Here is a 17,760-nt window from a genome sequence, read left to right on the forward strand (position 1 = left end):
TGGCCTAAATTTTTATCTGAAATATAGTATATAGTCATCACTTATCAGATATCACTGAGTGCAAAAATTTATATGAAAGTTAGGGGGATCGTACGTACCATCATTAAATCTAACCATTCTACATGGTATCACCAACACAATATCATTGGTTAGAGTTAAGTCGAAACTAGAGATCAGTTTTCCTTAAACATATTTTCTCTATAGGCACTACAAATTTTACATATGGATCTGCAAATTCCAAAATTTGGCTTAAGACTAGAATCTTTTACTACGAAATAAAAAATAATAAAAACCGATGGCCACGTTAGCGCTACAGAGTACAGCATTTAACTTACTTAATTATTCGGTTTAAACACTTGTTATGTGGTCTGTAAAACAATATACTGTACGACAATATATAAAGCACCATAATAGCTAATCAAACTTCGTATATATAAATTTAAAGTAAACCAAAAACAAAACATGGATTTACTCCATAAATGGGAAATCGCTGCAGCAATGATATTGAAATCACACACTCAATGAAAGGAAAAAGCACAAGTGTCTTTTTATTCCACTCTTTGGAATGAAATGAAAGTTTTATTAGAAGAAAAAAAAAAAGTCAAATGAAAAGCCCTATTTTTGTCACAATTGTGTTCTTCTTGCTTTGCTTCAATCTCACATCTCTTGTTTCTATTTGTGTTTAAAGAGGAGAGATTAAAGAGGTGGAGAAAGGGACCCATGCATGGGCATGATAGAGGTGTAAAGTCAGGCATGGATAGAAAGGAAGGCTCCAAGTTTGATAGGCTGCTCATGCATATATTGTTTTGATCATATTAATATTCATATATAGTATATAATTTAATAATTATGAGTGGGATTAAAGTTTGTGGATATTACTCGCCATGAGGTTTTAAATCGAACTTATAAAAGACGTTCCACAAATATACAATTTTCCGATTACGTCATCTGACAACATCGAGTTTGATTTTGAAGAATTCTGATGAAGAAGATGATCGTTTTTAATCAAACATTGGATCCGTTACTCAAAATATCATTATGATCCGTTACTCAAAAGATTATACTATTAGAAGATGATCGTTTAGGGTGTGATCCGTTACTCAAAAGATTATACTATTCAATTAAATAATGGATCCGTACGTTACATAAATCTTAATGTCTCAAACAAGTTAGATAACAATAGTTGATTATGGTATGATGATCAGCATATATATGATCGAGAAGAGCTGAACAAGAGATACGGAGTTGATTTCAATTTTTAATTTTCCTTCTAGTATCTTTGTATGTACACACTGTGTGTGCAACTCAAATTAGGAAATAGATATTATCAATTTAGCATCAAAATCTCTACATTATAAACACAGTTTATGGCTAGAAGATGACGAAGTACATTATGAAGATACTTGTGATAAAAATATAATGGGACGTTTTTTTTTTTTTTTTTACAACCAAACCCCATTTCATTAAGCTAGTGACAAAAGCTCTCCTCTAGAGTGAGTCTTTACAACAGTCAACAAATTTATATGGGAAGATAACACAATAAAGATTAATAGGTTCCTTGCGAACCACATCATCCCAACATGACAATAAAGATACAAACATAAAGTACAACAACAAAAGCTAATACTAAGAAGATAGAAGAGCATACAAGCCGCATAGATAGGGTGAACCATAAAGCTGATAGTCCACATGAGATGGCGAAGGACTGTCCAAAAACGAATCACCGGCCGCAGACCGACAAATTGCCATAACGGAATGCAAAGATTCTGACGGGTTTTTAAAAACTTAACTCGCACTAATGACGAATCATCAGCTCCCTGGAAAGGGAGACAACATGTAGGGTGGGAATGAATTCCCAAGAGTCGAGTGCCCGAGAATGGGTCCAAGATACAGTCACCTTGCCGCACCATGTTGAAAGATCTGTACCAAGTAGTTACCGAGAAGCGAGGAGCGTGACAGTAACATGAGAGCAAAATACTGGTGATGGGGAGAGACCACAAGCTCCACCACCGCCACGATAGCCAGGTGTGCCTTGAGATACCAGGCTGAACTAGACATCTCCAGCAATCATTCCCTATTTATATATGATACGAGTTATATACATCTTCCCACACACCACGCATATGAACCATATATTTTTATTCACACACGGAAACCACTTAGTGCATATGTGTGTATGTGACCTTACCAACAACGCATAGATCTTTTGATGCTGCAGTCGCCATTTGAAAACATTCCCAAAATATTTTGTTATATATTTTTCTAATCATTAAACATAGTTTTTTAAACTTTTTAAAAACCTTTTCTAAAAGGGTTCTTTTTCAAATCTTAAGAATTCATAAATTCACTCTTACTGCGCCTAAAGAAATTGTTAAGAGATCAAAAACCATTTCACTGAATACTAATTAAGCGTGAGGATAAAATTCATTAATTTCCAAATGCGGTTAACATCACAAAGACTGATATTAATGGAAGCCGGCCCCCAATGCGTAAGTACTGCAGGTACGAACCAACAACCACCACCATTACTCTGTTCATTACATGGAAGTCGGATTCGAATCTAGGAAGAACCCATGAGAACAGCACCAACATACTATTACACTTATGTGCCAAATTTTGATCAGAAGAAAACGTACGTCCCATGATATGACTTTGACATGATCTGTGAACATGTATGTTTTAAGCTTATGAGAACTTTCATATAGTAATAATTGTTTGCTATTTAGGTAAGTCAAAAAAATTCCTAGAGAAGGAAACGCATGTGTGATGTGTCAGTCATTATTTTATACATACGTTGGTTACTATGTTTTAAAAAGTCTTCGAAGATTTTACATCAACTTGTGTAAACTCCAAAGAGACAGTAGCTAAAGCGCAAGCCAACAACCCAAACTTCAGCCAGAAGCTGTCTGAAAATCAAAGCAATGCTTTTAAGGAACCTTGTTAAATTACGGTTTATATAAAAAGAAATAATAGAAAAGGCGCAAGAGAACAAAACATGACTTCAGACATATAAATTGTCTGGAAATGAAATGATTATGCTTAGTGCACATATAAAAAGTGGCAAACTATATAAGAATATAATACCTTCTTCCTAGAACGAACCAACTAATTCGATCGATGTACGTATCTATGTGCCAAATTCATTCGAACATATCTATATACCAATATATATCTTAAAACCTTCAATCCAAACAAAGTTTAGTCGAACTAAAACCAAACAGTTTTCTAAAAATGATATTAGAAAATTTGTACTCTTTAAAAAAAAAAAAATTGGTGAATCTTTTATTTTATTAAAACAATTGAGGTTTGTAGTATAGTGCCTTGTACTACCATGTTTCTACTACTATGTCATAATTTAAATTCTAAGAGTGAAAAAAATGTTTCTATTTTAGTTCTTAAGTTTATATGTGGTCAGAAAATAGTTAAAAAGTGATGTGTAAAGGTTGAAGGATTTGACAAAACTAAAACAGAACTATAGAACAATTCGAAACGCAAGCAACAGCGCGTATATAAGAAAACTGCGATTGTAAAATTATGTATGTCATGGTCGTATATGCAATGTGTTTAATGGGCACACTTTGAAAGTGAGCATTGTGATAGTCCACATCATGAGTCCGGAATGCATTTCACATACCCATTAAGTTTAGGAAAAGGTTAATCCGTCAAATATACAGTATTGCTTCAACTTTATACACAATCTATAGCGCAATTTTGACTCTTAACTTTACCATCAAGTTCATAGCAAACAAAGCTACATTAGTAGTATACTTTCCAAAAACATGAGTTCATATTCCAAAAAAAAATAATAATCATTTTGGTACAACAATACTTTCAATCACACTTTTCATTTCTTTGCTCAGTATTATTTCTAATCACTAAAACAACGTAACCCTAGCAAATAACCTATACACAGAGACGTCCAAAAACACTAAAGACGATGATGCTCTGAGACAAACATCCACCCAAAAACAGAAACTAAACTGTGGTTTGTTGTCCAGCAGGAACCTTACTCAAGATCTACCATTAGGAGCAGAAGCAGCAATGGCTAATTTCTCCGACCGGAGGCTGGAACTTGCTTCTGAAGTGTTCTCATCAGAGGATGCCTCCTCCTCCTCTTCCTCCTTGTGTTCTCCATTTTTCTTCTTGGCATTGAGAAACCGGCCACCACATCCTCTTGGCCGTCTTATAGCATGTAAATGCCGAGATTCATGCATGTACGGCTGAAAACAAGAACATGTTAGAAAGCAATCAACTAAAGAATTTACAGGTTTGAACCTGCCAAGGAGTTCACCTTCTTTGACTTGATGGCTCTATTTCGTGCCTCGAGTTTTGCCCGGGATTGCCTGCGCCTGAGTATACCGTGGTATTGTTTTGCGTTAACAAAAACAGGCTCCTCGACTGCATCACATTGTAATGGAACCCCTGGTTGCTGCATTCCCATTAACTGCAATTGTACCTGACAACCAAAAAAAAAGTGTTTACAATAAAACAGATGCAATTTTAAATATCAAGAAGCCGACATAGGGGAGGAGTAATAATACATACCCCAGGATAGGGATGTGGAAGGTACGGTTGCTGTGCAAAGACGCTTCTGTAGTAAGGATCTGGATACGGGTAGAGCCCATGTGCCTTCAACACCAACACACACACAAAAAACAAAAAAAAACCATTAGCATCTCAGTTCTCAACTAGAGAATAATGAAAATCTTTGCATTCCTTGGAATCATTACTATCTCAAGCCTTGTTTTCAAAGTTTACATTCGCACTAAGTCTAAATATTAGCAGAAAAGGTGATAATAATCATGGGACAAAAGAAGTCAAAACCTTCCTGCTTGAACTAGCTCAAGCAAAAGTCGAGATTTAGGCTTTTGTAAGTATCAAAACAAACACTAGTAAGCATAGAAAAAGAGAGAAACTATAAACACAAAACATCTAAGAACAGAAAGCAAGATTACACCAAACATCTTATAACAGAATCAAGATCACATTCTTGAGATTTTGGTTTAGAGAAATTACCACGGGCTCTGAGTAGGCAGAGGTTGCATCAATAGATTCAGAACTTCTTCCTGAAGGAACCGGTGGTCGGGTTTGGGAATCAGGACGTTCTTCTTGCTTCCCATGACTATCATTCTTATCTGGCCAACCCAAGAATCAGTTAGGAAAGATAAACGTTAAAAGGAGATAGCATAAGAAGACGGGGATGTACAGAAAGAGAGACAAAACCAGAAAGCTCATGAACTGAAGAAGTCATGTTTCATTAGACTGTCCTTAGTTATAGCTTCCAGGAACAAAACTGAAACAACAACAAAAGCACAAAAGTCAGTAACCAAAATCATAAAACAAGATTGCCGTCGTTTTCCGAGAATACAAGCACAATCCAATCACGACCCTCAAATCTAAACCAAACACAGAACAGGAAAAAACCAATCTTGTAACCTCTAATTTCACATCCCAACTTACACAGCAAAACCATTTATACAAGAAACGAGATACAGTACAAGGCTATAAAATTTCAAAAATCTGGTGGGAAAAAGAACAAAAAGGAGTTACCTGAATTATATTTTTTAAAATGAAATATTAAGCTGATTGAATCAATCTCTGGATCTTACCCTCAGAAAATTCGTTAAAGGTCTGGTCTTTTTTTTTTTTTTCTAAGAAAGAAGACGAAATGACGAACAGAGCCCTAAACCCAAAGAACACTGCGTGACGTTTTCAGGTCTGAGCCTCTACACTTCACAGCGTTTTTCTCCAACAATCAAAAACATCATGCTGTTTTCGCATTTGAATACACAGCAAGTCCCCCACTCTCACTGCTGATAGGTCAACTCAAATGAGTATGAGCGAAAAACGACAGGACGTTCAATAGTAAAAAGGAGGCAAATACAATGGGGACAAGTGGCGAGACAGCGATCGAGATTGTAGGTAAAGACGGGCAGATCTGAAAAAGCTGCCCGAATAATATTCTCATTTTTTCAACTCCACTAGTTTTTTTGCTTGGCCCAACTTCTGCCCGTTGCCCCAACACTCGTGAGTCATCGAAGAAGCGTCGGTATCGAAACCGAAGATTCCTCCGTTTCGCTTTTGGTTTTGTTCGAATTTTAGAGACAATTAAACCGAGTGTAAATTCAATTTTAGATTGGTTTGATTTCGGTACACGGATGGAAACAAAACCTTTTATAGACAAATGGAATAAGTGACCGACTGACTCATACATCTTCACAAAACACGTTTCATGTAATTAAAAAGTATTTTTAAGTTTTGGATAATAAATCAGAAGACTTTTTAGTTTTGGGTTATAAATATCGGTTAGCATTGAGATAAACTTGAAAGAAGGATTTAACAACACTACACTCTAACCATAATCTATATATATCCTAGTCGATGATTCAACAAAAAAAGACTATTTAAACATATAAAAGCAAAGGAAGAACTGAGCATCACCACCGGTTAACTACTTACTTAATCTGGTGTATATTAAACGAAACAGTCGTTCATTCACATCTAACACATATACTGTACATATCATTAGTGAAAGAATTGTTCAAAAATTCTACCGCACTATTCTTGTGTTTTCTCAAAATATTTAGATCATTGTGATTCAGAAACTATATAACTTATATAGTATTGTTAAGAAATTTTTTTTTCCATCTTTTCTAGTGTTGTCATTTCTTTGAAAGGAATATAATCTTAGAATTGTAAAAAAAAAAAAAAAAAAAAAAAATAGAGATGAGACAAAATACATAAACTGGATAGAAATAAAGATAAGGATGAGATATTCTTTACTAACTGTTAAGTTAAGAATCCAACTATGGATCAAGTGTTGTTTTGCCTTGTTCCATGTTTCCAAACTCCAAAGTAGGCTTCTTGAACATGTTCTCTCCAATGCATTTAGTTTCAAATCATGTTTTCTCATTTTCTTCTTCTTTCAATTGCATCTAAAATCTATGAAATATAGAAATATTGAGTTTCAACATCTACAGATATAAGGGAATTTGCCAACTAAAACTACCAACAAATTCATTTTAAGCCTTATAATAATATCACACTGTATATTTTTAATATTTCAAGATCAACCATTTCCACAAAAAATCTAGATATATTACCCAAAATATAGATGCGGGATAGAAATTTTAAATTATCATCCTAAATCAAAAATGAATTGAAAGTTTCATACTAAACAAACAATATTTTTCTTTAACGAAGCACAGACCAAAAGAAATTTAGAATTCCAAAAGAGAGGTTATAAATTTATGGCTGGATTGGTTCAACTCTGAGACACCTTTTATTAGTACCCTTTTAAAAAGAATTTAGATAATATAATTATTGGATTAGGTGGACTGGACTACAATGATTTTGTATTAGGTAGAACCTTAATGATTATGAGATCTACTGATCATTATGAGTTAACCAAAATTCTGTCGAATTTGCATAAAATTAAGTTTTACCAACACATTTTGATGAATATTAAAATTATATCAATCATACTATATGATATAAGTTGCACCATTAAATTTTTATTTAACTCAATGAAGTAAGTATTGAACTTTGGAATTAATGGATTGACTCCAACAACTCACAAAAACATGCACAATCCACTATGAACTTAATTTGTTGGAATGAGCTTGACCGATTTAAACAGGATTTTAATACATTTCGTCTTGCATGAAAAAATAAAAATAATAAAAACAAATCGAGAGCAGAAAGAGTCAAACACACAGATTATACAACAACATACATTAGTGATAGTGTGAATACAAAAGACAAAAATTAGAGGGGTATTTTGGTAAAATCAAGAAAAGGAGCTGGCACTTAGCAACTTTGTTCTCGAGAATCCCGGAGTCTCCCGCTCCGGTCTCTCTCAGGTGTGTCGTAAGCGCCTCTCTTTCGCCTTTTCACCCCTTTTCTATGCGTTTTCTTCGGAAACCCTAAAACGCTGCCAACCGAAGAAACCGTTGAAATCGAAGCTGTGTTAGCTCTTCTCAAAGCTACTTGTAAGTTTGCTTCTCCCTTATTTTGGTTATGCCCGTTAAAGTTTTGATTTTTATTTTTCTAGGTTTTGTAATATCTCAATTCATTAGATGGGTTCCTCCTGTTTCTTATGGAATTGGTCTTGATTAAGAAACCATGAACCTTTTGTTAATTCCAGTGTTGTAAAGTTTTGATTTTTTAATTGAATTTTTACTAAATGAAACTGCTTAATCTCCCTCCCTTAGGGCTATTGTGAGAAAGAGTGGTTGGGAATAATTCAATATAACGCTTTATGGAGGAAGAGGTTGTGATGGCGGCTGAGAATGGTAGTTTAGAGTTTCATGATGACAGTTTATTATCATCATCAGCACTTGAGATTGATGGTCTTTTAAAAGAGAATGAAAATCCTGATGTTGATTTCCTCGAGGATTTAGATTCTTACTGGGAGGATATAAATGACCGTTTGACTATCTCAAGAGCTGTCAGCGACTCCATTATAAGGGGAATGGTTACTGCTATTGAGTCTGAGGCTGCTGAGAATATTGCTCTGAAAGACCTCGAGTTGTCTAGGATTAAGGAGAGGTTGCTTTTGTACCATGTGGGTTCTGAAGAGAATGAGTCCCCTTTGATTCATGGTAAAGCGTGTTTGGATACTTCAGATGAACTTAGTCAGGGGTCTTTAGGCAGTCTTAAAAACGAAGCGAGAAAACAGTTGATGATGCTTGTTAAAGAACTCACTAATTTGAGAGAGTATATTCACGTCAATGAATCAGACGGCAACCTGGATGAGAAATTGGGTTTAGACAGCAGTCTGCATGAGACCAGGTCCAAAACTGTTGATAAAATGCTTGATTCCTTGAAGAGCATTCTAGAGACCGTGGTGAAGCGCAGGAATGATATGGAAGTCCCTTCCTCGTGGCAGCATGAGCATGATTGTCGAAAAGAGATTGAAACTCTAGTGGTGACCAGCTTTGTTCGGAGTCTTAAGGATGAGTATGAACAGAGACTGTTGGACCAAAAAGCTGAATTTGGTGGTAATAGAAGTCTGATACTTGGGAATATCAAAGAGATTACTGGTCTGCGCCAGGAACTAGAGGCAATTCGTAAATCGTTTTTGGATCATGAAAATGGGGACATCGAGGCAGGGGAGGAAGGGGACCGGAAAAGAGTGGAGAAGTTGCAACGCAAGATGTCGGGAAGCCTTAATTCAGTTTCTTTAGTTAAGGATAACGGTAAGCATGAAGAGAGTTCTATTGACTTCATGCCGGAGAATAATGAGACTTTAAAGCACATGTCATGTGATGAGTTGATCAATCACTTCAAGATCGAGATGAATAAAATGAAGAGAGACCATGATTATAAAATACAAGACATGACAGAGCAATGTTTTACCTATAAGCGCAAGTATTTGAATTTACAGGAAAGGGGTTCTTTTACTTTTGTGGGGAAGGATAAGGAGCTAGAGGCGCTGAAAAAGAAGATCCCATTTGTCATCTCTAAATTGGATAAGATTCTGATGGAAGATGAAAAGTTGGTGTCTGAGGGTAAGCACGATGCTGATATCAAACGCCAAGTGGATTCTCTTCTTCTGGAAAATCTTCAACTGAAAGATATACTTTCAGATGCTGCTGAGAAGATGTCACAGCTTTCCCAAGCTGAGGCAGATCATCAAGAGTTGATCCGAAAGCTCGAATCAGATGTTGAGGATTCTTGTGTTGAAGCTTCTATCTATAAAGATGTTTATGGGTGTTTTGTGACGGAGACAGTAGGCCAGATTACATGTGCAAAAAAGGAGACAGATTTAGAGTACTGTATGTTGAAAGAAGCATATGAGTTGATACTGGAAGATCGTGCGAGTAAAGAAGCCCGTGAAAGGAAGGATGAATTTGAAGACTCTTGTGTCGAGTCCGTCATGATGGAAGAGTGTTGTTCAGTCATATACAAAGAAGCCTTGAAGGAAGCTCATAAGAAAATCGTTGAGTTGAACATGCATGTAACAGAAAAAGAAGAAACTCTGAGATCAGAGATGGTTGACAAGGAAAGACTGAAATTGGAGATTCATAGGCTAGGGTGTCTCGTCAAGGAGAAGGATAATTTAGTCCAAACAGCTGAGAATAGCTTGGCTACAGAGAGAAAGAGATTTGAGTTAGTCTCTCACCAGATTAACGATCTGCAATCACAGATCGAACAGCAACAAACAGAGATTCATGATAAAAACGAAGCACTGAGAGTTGTTTCGGCACGCGAGTTAGAGAAAATAGAAGGTTATGAGACAAAGATATCCAAGTTAAGAGAAGAGTTAGAGTTAGCAAGAGAGGGTTTGAAGGAAATGAAAAATGAGAAAAGGAAAACAGAGGAGAAGTTATCAGTGGCAAAAGCAGAGAAAGAGACACTGGAGAAGCAACTTGTGTCTCTGGACTTGGTGGTTCCTCCTAAATTAATAAAAGGGTTCGACATTTTAGAGGGTTTGATTGCTGAAAAGACGCAAAAAACAAATTTTAGGTACCCTTTTATCTCTGTTTTCTTTCTTTACCTTTAGACATGGATATACAAGTACTTTATCCTTGGTTCAACAGCAATCAGATACTAATAGTGTGAGAACTTTTTTGGGACTTAGGTTGAAAAACATGCAGAGTCAATTGAGTGATCTGTCACATCAAATAAATGAAGTCAAGGGGAAAGCATCGACGTACCAGCAACGGCTGGAGAAGAAGTGTTGTGACCTCCAGAAGGCCGAGGCCGAGGTGAGTATCATTGCACCTATCGCAAGTTTAATACTCTTACATACAATAGAGTGTTTGCAATTTGTCATTCAAAAATAATGTGTGTATGGTTGTTGAATCACAGGTTGATCTTCTTGGTGATGAGGTTGAAACTCTCTTGGATCTTCTTGAGAAAATATATATCGCTCTCGATCATTACTCTCCAATCCTAAAACATTACCCTGGCGTAAGCGTTCTCTCTCTCTACACATTTTCTCCTAATCTATTTAAGATTGATTTTTGTATGATCAGACGATACTTTATGACTTTGCAGATCATTGAGATCTTGAAGCTTGTCCGGAGAGAACTTAGCGGAGAATCAAAGAGACCATTAGATTGATAAGTTGGATCTCTTCCACACTAGTTTATTTATGTCCCTTATGACTCAGGATTATTTGATGTTGTTGATCTTTAGTTTTGTTTAGTAGATAGGGTTTGGAAATGTAGTAATGTATTGTCATCAATCGCAATATGTGATTTTCGATCACTAAGAAAAATCTTATGCTAAACTCGAGATTGCAGCCACATTTGAAAACCTTCATCGTATCTCCGATCACCCATTAGACCTATAGCAAGGAGCTGGTCTCTAACCTGCCTATCAACCCACGCAATAATGGTATCCGCAGGCTGTGACGGCTCACCATGCCTGCGTCCATTTCTTTCCCTCCAGACCGTATAAACCACTACTTGAAATAAGTAGCGAATTGAAATAAGTAGCGAATAAGAAAACCTTCCACCAGCTGAAAATTCGAGTTAGAGTTAGAGATGTGATTTTCGATCACCGAATCTTTTTATAATCTTATAATACAGTTAGATTACGTTAAGGAGAGATAAATCAAACATATTGAACTACAAGTTATGGAATCTGATCCACCAAAGACAAATGCAAAATCTAAGGTTTAGATTCTAAACCTTGTGATCATAAGAAGTAACTCTATATATCCAATCCAGTGGAAAGATACAAAAATAGTATCGCCAATATAACTTGTGGTATGAGTTGTAGGCCTGATAATTTTGGTCTTCTTTGATGTAAACCGAATCGCTCGCCCCAAAGTGTCCTAGACTCAGGTTGCGGCCACAGACATGTGTTCGCATATTGAAGGCGTGATTGGTGGAGCTGACGTGTCGATGTCAGCATCATAGCACCGCTCAAACTATTTAAATCTTCAACTTGTCATGATCCTTCTTCTTCCTAGCTTTTTCGTCTAAGAACGCACCAAAAAAAGGAAAACACTCATATGCAGGCAATATAATGGAGAAGACCATCAAGGTTAATTATTTCTTCTGTCTCGTGACTTTCTTGTCGTTCAAGTTTATTGGGGTTAGTTCGTAATTTAGTTCTTGATACCTTCTTACTTGCAGAACTCAACTCACAGTCCCGAGAAAATACTTGTGCATGCAGTGAAGGTAATCAATGATCAATTTGCTCAATGAAAATATGGTGTTAGCTAGTGAAATTCTGTTACGTAAATAACTTATTGGTATAACTCTCTTTTTACCTAGAAGCGAAGATCAGCTACTAAAGATCTCAAGAATGCTGTGAAACTTAAGGTACCACATCTTTTCATCATGTGTGATCTGTCTATCTACGATCTTTGACTTGATGAAAGGTTTTTTGCTTGTATATCTAGAACCAGGAAGAAGAAACACCTCATGATGATGTTGTCGTCGTTGATGTTGAAGATGATGATTGTAATCATGATCTTGTTGATGTTGATGAGAATGGTGACGATGATGAGGAAATGAAAGATACTGTAAACGTGAGTTTGATCATGGATACCATCTAGTGAAAGGCCAAATGGGTCATAGCATGGAAGACTATATCGTAGCTGATACCAAAACCGTTAAAGGCCACAATCTTGGGTTATACGCTATATTCGATGGCCACTCAGGCCGTGAGGTTGCGGATTATCTTCAGAACCATCTTTTTGATAACATCTTGAGTCAGGTTTTAAAAACAAAAACTTACTCATCCCTTACTCAAGAATTTCTTACAAAAGTTAGAGACTCTGTTGTTGTTTCTTGAAGCCGGAATTTTGGAGAAACCCTAAGAAGGCAATCAAGAGAGCATATAAGTCTACGGACGACTACATTCTCCATAACGTGGTTGGTCCACGAGGTGGCTCCACGGCTGTGACGGCTATAGTAATTGATGGGAAGAAAATTGTGGTTGCAAACGTTGGAGATTCAAGAGCAATCTTGTGTCGTGAAAGAGATGTAGTCAAGCAAGTTACGGTTGAACACGAAGCTGACAAGGAGAGAGACCTTGTCGAGAGCAGAGGCGGCTTCGTTTACCAAGAACCAGGTCCCTTCTTTTTGTATCTTTAATTGATACGAAAAGAAAAAACAATGATTAGGTAATGACGAATCACCTATGTTCCTTATAATGTTTAGGTAATGTTCCTAGAGTGGATGGACAACTAGCAATGACTCGTGCGTTTGGAGACGGAAGGCTTAAAGAGCATATAAGTGTGACACCGAATGTAGAGATTGTCGAGGTACACGATGACACCAAGTTCTTGATCTTGGCTAGCGATGGACTTTGGAAGGTTTCTTCTGTATACTAGTCTCATAAGACTTCAGATAATGTGTGCATTGATTCTGACCATAATATTGGACTAAATCTTGATCAGGTGATGTCGAATGAAGAGGTTTGGGATCAAATCAAAGAGAGAGGGGATGCAGAGGAAGCTGCCAAAAAACTAATTGATAAAGCCTTGGCTAGAGGAAGTACAGATGATATCTCTTGTGTAATTGTTTCTTTCCTTCAGTCCATCGATTAGATAATTTAGGTCTCTCTTATCGTTCCTTTAAGTGATCACAATTTCAGCAGGTTTTTGAAAGAAAAATAAAACATTGTTTCATACAATAATAAGTTTCAAGCTGAATCACTTTTACATACTTGCTGCAAAATTGCGTTTATTAAAAAATCACAAGGATTCAGGACTCGTGGAGGGTCTGATTCTGGAAGGCATTCTTAAAAGCCTGTCTCTTTCCATCATCTGGTTCTTGAAAGAGTGCTTAGGGGTTATGGACATCTTGTTCATGGCATAATCATTATCATCATCCTCGCCTTCTTCACTGTCATCATCTCCATTCACGATTACCTCAGCATCAAAATCATCTTCTTCATCTTCGTCGTAGGGAGCTCTCACCATTGACCAGTAGATGAAACTCGGGGAGATAAAGCTAAACATCACCCAAGAAGATGTAGAAACAGAGTCAAGGTCAAGAACATTAGCCTTCATTTAAGTTACAAAAGAGTATCAGTGCAATGGTTTTAAGATAGTGATGAACCTGTTTGAGGATTTGAGCAAGCAAGGATCAAACGGGAAGAAAGTTTTAAGCTTATCACACCCGCCAAAATCACCGGAAAGCTCAGACTCAAGTAGGTTATTGAAAATGAACGAGTCGGAGACGATAAACAGACCATCTGCTTTAGCTTGTCTAAGGAACTCCGCAACTACTGACGGAATGCATACCTAGTCCCAAAGCAAAATCGCTTATCATGAATTTAATACGTTGGATCACTTCCAAATAACAGCTGAGCATATGTGACGAAAAGATAACTCACACTTAATGGGTCTAGTTTGTGCGTTAAAATTGACTCCAATGGTGTAAGCTCGGACCGTAAACGAGGAACATCCAGGATAGACCTCATCCGGAAGCAGAGCACATACATGATTGCCTGTGGTCACAGAACAGATTCAAATGACGGTTTAAGCAACTGTAACCACATTTTGAAGACTCTTTGAAATTTGAAACTTTAAAGGACAGATCACAAAATATATTTTCCAGCATGAAATAGCAACGAGATGATTGTAGAATTTTGTGACAGGAGGAGCTTGGGCTTGTAAGCATATAAACCTGGCATCCAGAGAAGAAAATCAGATGTGCTTCAGGCCTAATATCACCATTGCAATTTCTGCAGTAACCCACACACTCATCCATCAACCTACAATTTTTTAGACACAAACAAAATCAATGTTAGAAGTTACAACAAACTGAAGCTTCAATAAGATCAAACGATTATGTTTAAGGTAACATTTTGTAAAAACCCCTTCCACCTTTTCAACATGCTAGCCACAAAGGAAACAGGCAAAAACTTTGCGCGAGCCAAGAAGCTAGCAAGATAAGCCACCGCACTCCTTCTGTTGATGGGGAGAAACAAAAGCACAACCAAATTGTGATTAGAACAATAACAAAGCGTGTCATGCAGCGAATAAGAAATTCGATTATGAAAGAGGACGGGGTACTTGCCTGGTAGCTGGAGACTTGCGGCTAGAGAGAAAAATGTCCATCAACTTACTTGCAAATTTCACACCACAATTTTCAGGATCGAGTGAGCAGGCATAGAACATCAGAAACTGCAGATTATATCGAAAGCGAGTGTAAAATGAGACATCTCATGTCGACCTTGCTAGATTCTGGAAGAATGATGTTCAGAATTATGCAAAATATGAAAATTATGTGGCCTACCTGGGAAATTTTTGATTTGTATGTGTCCAGAATGAAGTTCTCAAATGACTGAAAGAGGAGTTCAAACACCTAAGCCAAAATCATTAGAAAAAATCAGAACCGCTAAGAATATTTTGTGAGTCCATTAAGGAAAGTATAGATATTTCAATGAGGTCCCATTTGGTGCCATACCTCATCCAACCGACCATCATTTTGACAGGATTCAAGATGCTCAAAAGCTTTGACCATCAACTTGTCCAACAACTCGGAGACGACAATACTTCCACCTGATGTATCCTGACTTAGAGGTCCTACTGGAAGCTGCAATATATAATCAAATCCAAACTCTCGTAAAACAGAAAAACGAATGTTCCTACTAACTTGTTCTCTAGCAATTTTTAATCATACCCAAAACATAAATTAATTAAAACAAACATTAAGCTACCTCGTCTCCTTCATCGATGGTGCCTTCTACTGCATCTTCAAGTTCCATATCGAACATGCCTCTATTAGAGTCATCTTGTGGAATATCATCCCATCCAATCTCTACCTACAGGGATATATACCAGCATATCATTCAGTCACCAATACCACCACACTTACTGACCTCAATTGTTTATTCATAATAATCTGTCTACTTACATCCAAATCTCGCAGTCTCTCCATCACCACATTTAGAATCATGCTGCCACCAACTCGCCCAATTGAGCTATTCTCCAACTTTAATAAGTTCTCCACATATATCACCATCAACTGCAAGACGGGAAAAAGGTATCTTTTTCTTATGAGTTTATCGCCAGTGTGAGCTTTTGCGACTGCATTGTCTAAAATTTACCAGAAAGAAAGACTCACAAGGTCCTTTCTGTGTATTTTGGGCATGTTTTGGGAGAGCATTGGCACTAATCTTGAGGGAGTAAGAGGAACCAAAATAGATATTTTCAGAAGTGCTGCATGCACCCGAGAAAGAACTTCTATCTTCTTGTTTAGTATACGGGGGTTCGAAAGATTTTTTATTACCCAAGGAGGTGGAAGGAAATTCTTTATGAGCATATTCAAACAAGAATCCAAATACTTTCCACTAGTAACAGCCTGTGATGGAAAAAAGAAGCAAAACATAAATTGTCTACCTCTTCGTCTAGATTAATAACAACAGGCGTAAGGGTTAAGTGTTGAGTTGTGTACCAGTGATATGACTAGGTTCACCAATGCATCCATGACATTAGGGTTGTGGTCCCACAATTTCATTCCAAAAAGCTAGACATGGCAATTGGGATGAAATCCAGGGTAAGAGGTGGAAGGATCCATCGTAAACTAGTTAAACTGAAAGCAACTGTTAGCTTGAATAGAAACTTACCGCAGAAAGAAGCTTATAATGGTGAACGATATCTATGCAAGACACAGAGCATGATAGAGCCTTCAAGACTGTCTGCAAGTTGTATTGACAAATGAAAACACTTCAGCAAACAGAAAAAAGAAAAAAAAAGAGAGAGAATTGATTGCCATACAAAGAATAGAACACACCTCAAGCTGCGCCACTGCATCAAAATCAGCACGAAAGTCTTTCACGTCCCTGCTCATAACTTCAACAATCTCAATGTAAAGGTCTGAGTCACCCTGGCATTATCAAGAGACATAACACATATAACACCAACACATAAGCAGAAGAAAGAAGCAAGAGTTAGTACAAGACTCACAGTTTGGACAGAGGTAAGGGCCTTTCTCAAGGTCTGCACCAAATTCATGTCAGATAAATCAACGTTCTCCACAAGGTCCGATGTATATAGGCTTGACGAATCATTTAGAACCTCCACTGCCCCCATCCTCTACCGAACTTTGTTGTAAACGGATGCTGCTGCTGCTACTTCAACTTGGCCAAAGTACGGAACTTTCCTGATGGAAAAGATAAGTAATTCATAAATCTCTAAAACTTCCAACATTAACTTACAAACAAAGGCAACCAACCATAAACACTCAATTAAGCTTACTAGAAACAAAATCAGTTAAAGTCTAATTCGAATTTCAGACTAGGAAAAAAATTCTATATACCAGCGGTGAGAATAGGGGAAAGGGAGAGCTGCAACAATCAATATAACCAAAAACACTACAGAAACGTTTCAACCCCCTAAATAAACACAAAATGTAACGGTGAGAGAACTAACAAAAGATGAGTAATTGAATTAGCTTATGCTATTCACCTACCTACCTCCACCAGCTCAGGCACCTCACTCCGCGAAACCCTTTATAAGTCTCCGGAGATTTTCTTTTTCTCTTCTTGAAGAGAGAAAGAAAGAAGCAGACTCTGATGAAAGACGGCGAGAATCGAAAAATAAAGGGAGACGTTAGGGTTCTCTCTCTCTCTCTCTCACCTTTTTTTTTTCTTTCTTTTCTCTATTTCTTTTTAATCCGACGGACCTGCTCTCTCTATTTTAATTATCCTACTTTATTGATTTTAATTTTTGTCTTCATAGCCATTTTTATTATTTAATTGTTAAAATTTACGAGAAATTACACCAAATTAGGTTTGTGTCGTGACAAAATAATCACACGTAGACATCGTTAAATAGTTAAATTG

At 36.9% G+C, this 17,760-nt stretch overlaps 4 protein-coding genes across 14 annotated transcripts; 2 read left to right on the forward strand and 2 right to left on the reverse strand.

The window, feature by feature from the left end:
• Positions 1-3,768: 3,768 nt before the first annotated feature.
• Positions 3,769-5,688, reverse strand: LOC104781870 (nuclear transcription factor Y subunit A-4). Of its 3 annotated transcripts, none has more exons than XM_010506641.2 (6): positions 5,551-5,688; positions 5,224-5,293; positions 5,017-5,135; positions 4,546-4,629; positions 4,292-4,456; positions 3,769-4,220 (listed from the first exon to the last, which is right to left on the reverse strand). In XM_010506641.2, the coding sequence occupies exons 2-6, from the start codon at positions 5,249-5,251 to the stop codon at positions 4,011-4,013; spliced, it is 606 nt and encodes a 201-aa protein (XP_010504943.1). In that variant the 5' UTR covers positions 5,252-5,293; positions 5,551-5,688; the 3' UTR covers positions 3,769-4,010. The 3 variants fall into 3 exon arrangements, with proteins under 3 accessions (XP_010504943.1, XP_010504944.1, XP_010504946.1); XM_010506642.3 differs by having other exon boundaries at positions 5,461-5,552; XM_010506644.2 differs by lacking the exon at positions 5,551-5,688 and adding an exon at positions 5,437-5,548.
• A 1,974-nt stretch (positions 5,689-7,662) lies between these two features.
• LOC147946212 (WPP domain-associated protein-like) lies at positions 7,663-11,239 on the forward strand. Its single transcript, XM_087510798.1, has 5 exons — positions 7,663-7,991; positions 8,214-10,470; positions 10,586-10,712; positions 10,816-10,917; positions 11,005-11,239. The coding sequence occupies exons 2-5, from the start codon at positions 8,261-8,263 to the stop codon at positions 11,068-11,070; spliced, it is 2,505 nt and encodes an 834-aa protein (XP_087366924.1). The 5' UTR covers positions 7,663-7,991; positions 8,214-8,260; the 3' UTR covers positions 11,071-11,239.
• Positions 11,240-11,945: 706 nt separating this feature from the next.
• LOC104781874 (putative protein phosphatase 2C 28) lies at positions 11,946-13,850 on the forward strand. The gene is given in 8 exon segments (XM_019244199.2): positions 11,946-12,000; positions 12,093-12,137; positions 12,234-12,281; positions 12,341-12,467; positions 12,470-12,678; positions 12,759-13,035; positions 13,125-13,279; positions 13,364-13,850. Coding segments are annotated over 8 exon segments (1,029 nt in total). The 5' UTR covers positions 11,946-11,982; the 3' UTR covers positions 13,514-13,850.
• Positions 13,546-17,756, reverse strand: LOC104781872 (uncharacterized). Of its 9 annotated transcripts, none has more exons than XM_010506651.3 (17): positions 17,388-17,620; positions 17,235-17,310; positions 16,883-17,078; positions 16,710-16,802; positions 16,543-16,614; positions 16,371-16,442; positions 16,041-16,277; positions 15,831-15,941; positions 15,634-15,738; positions 15,381-15,509; positions 15,210-15,278; positions 14,991-15,097; positions 14,798-14,881; positions 14,598-14,685; positions 14,305-14,418; positions 14,028-14,212; positions 13,546-13,919 (listed from the first exon to the last, which is right to left on the reverse strand). In XM_010506651.3, exons 3-17 carry the CDS (start codon positions 17,006-17,008, stop codon positions 13,661-13,663), a joined length of 1,851 nt encoding a protein of 616 aa, XP_010504953.2. In that variant the 5' UTR covers positions 17,009-17,078; positions 17,235-17,310; positions 17,388-17,620; the 3' UTR covers positions 13,546-13,660. The 9 variants fall into 9 exon arrangements, with proteins under 9 accessions (XP_010504953.2, XP_010504954.2, XP_087367707.1 ...); XM_010506652.3 differs by having other exon boundaries at positions 17,392-17,602; XM_087511581.1 differs by having other exon boundaries at positions 16,883-17,073; positions 17,388-17,552.
• Positions 17,757-17,760: the final 4 nt, after the last annotated feature.

Source organism: Camelina sativa, chromosome 4 (assembly GCF_030686135.1).
Source record: "Camelina sativa cultivar CO46 ecotype springtype chromosome 4, ASM3068613v1".
Lineage (NCBI taxonomy): Eukaryota > Viridiplantae > Streptophyta > Magnoliopsida > Brassicales > Brassicaceae > Camelina > Camelina sativa.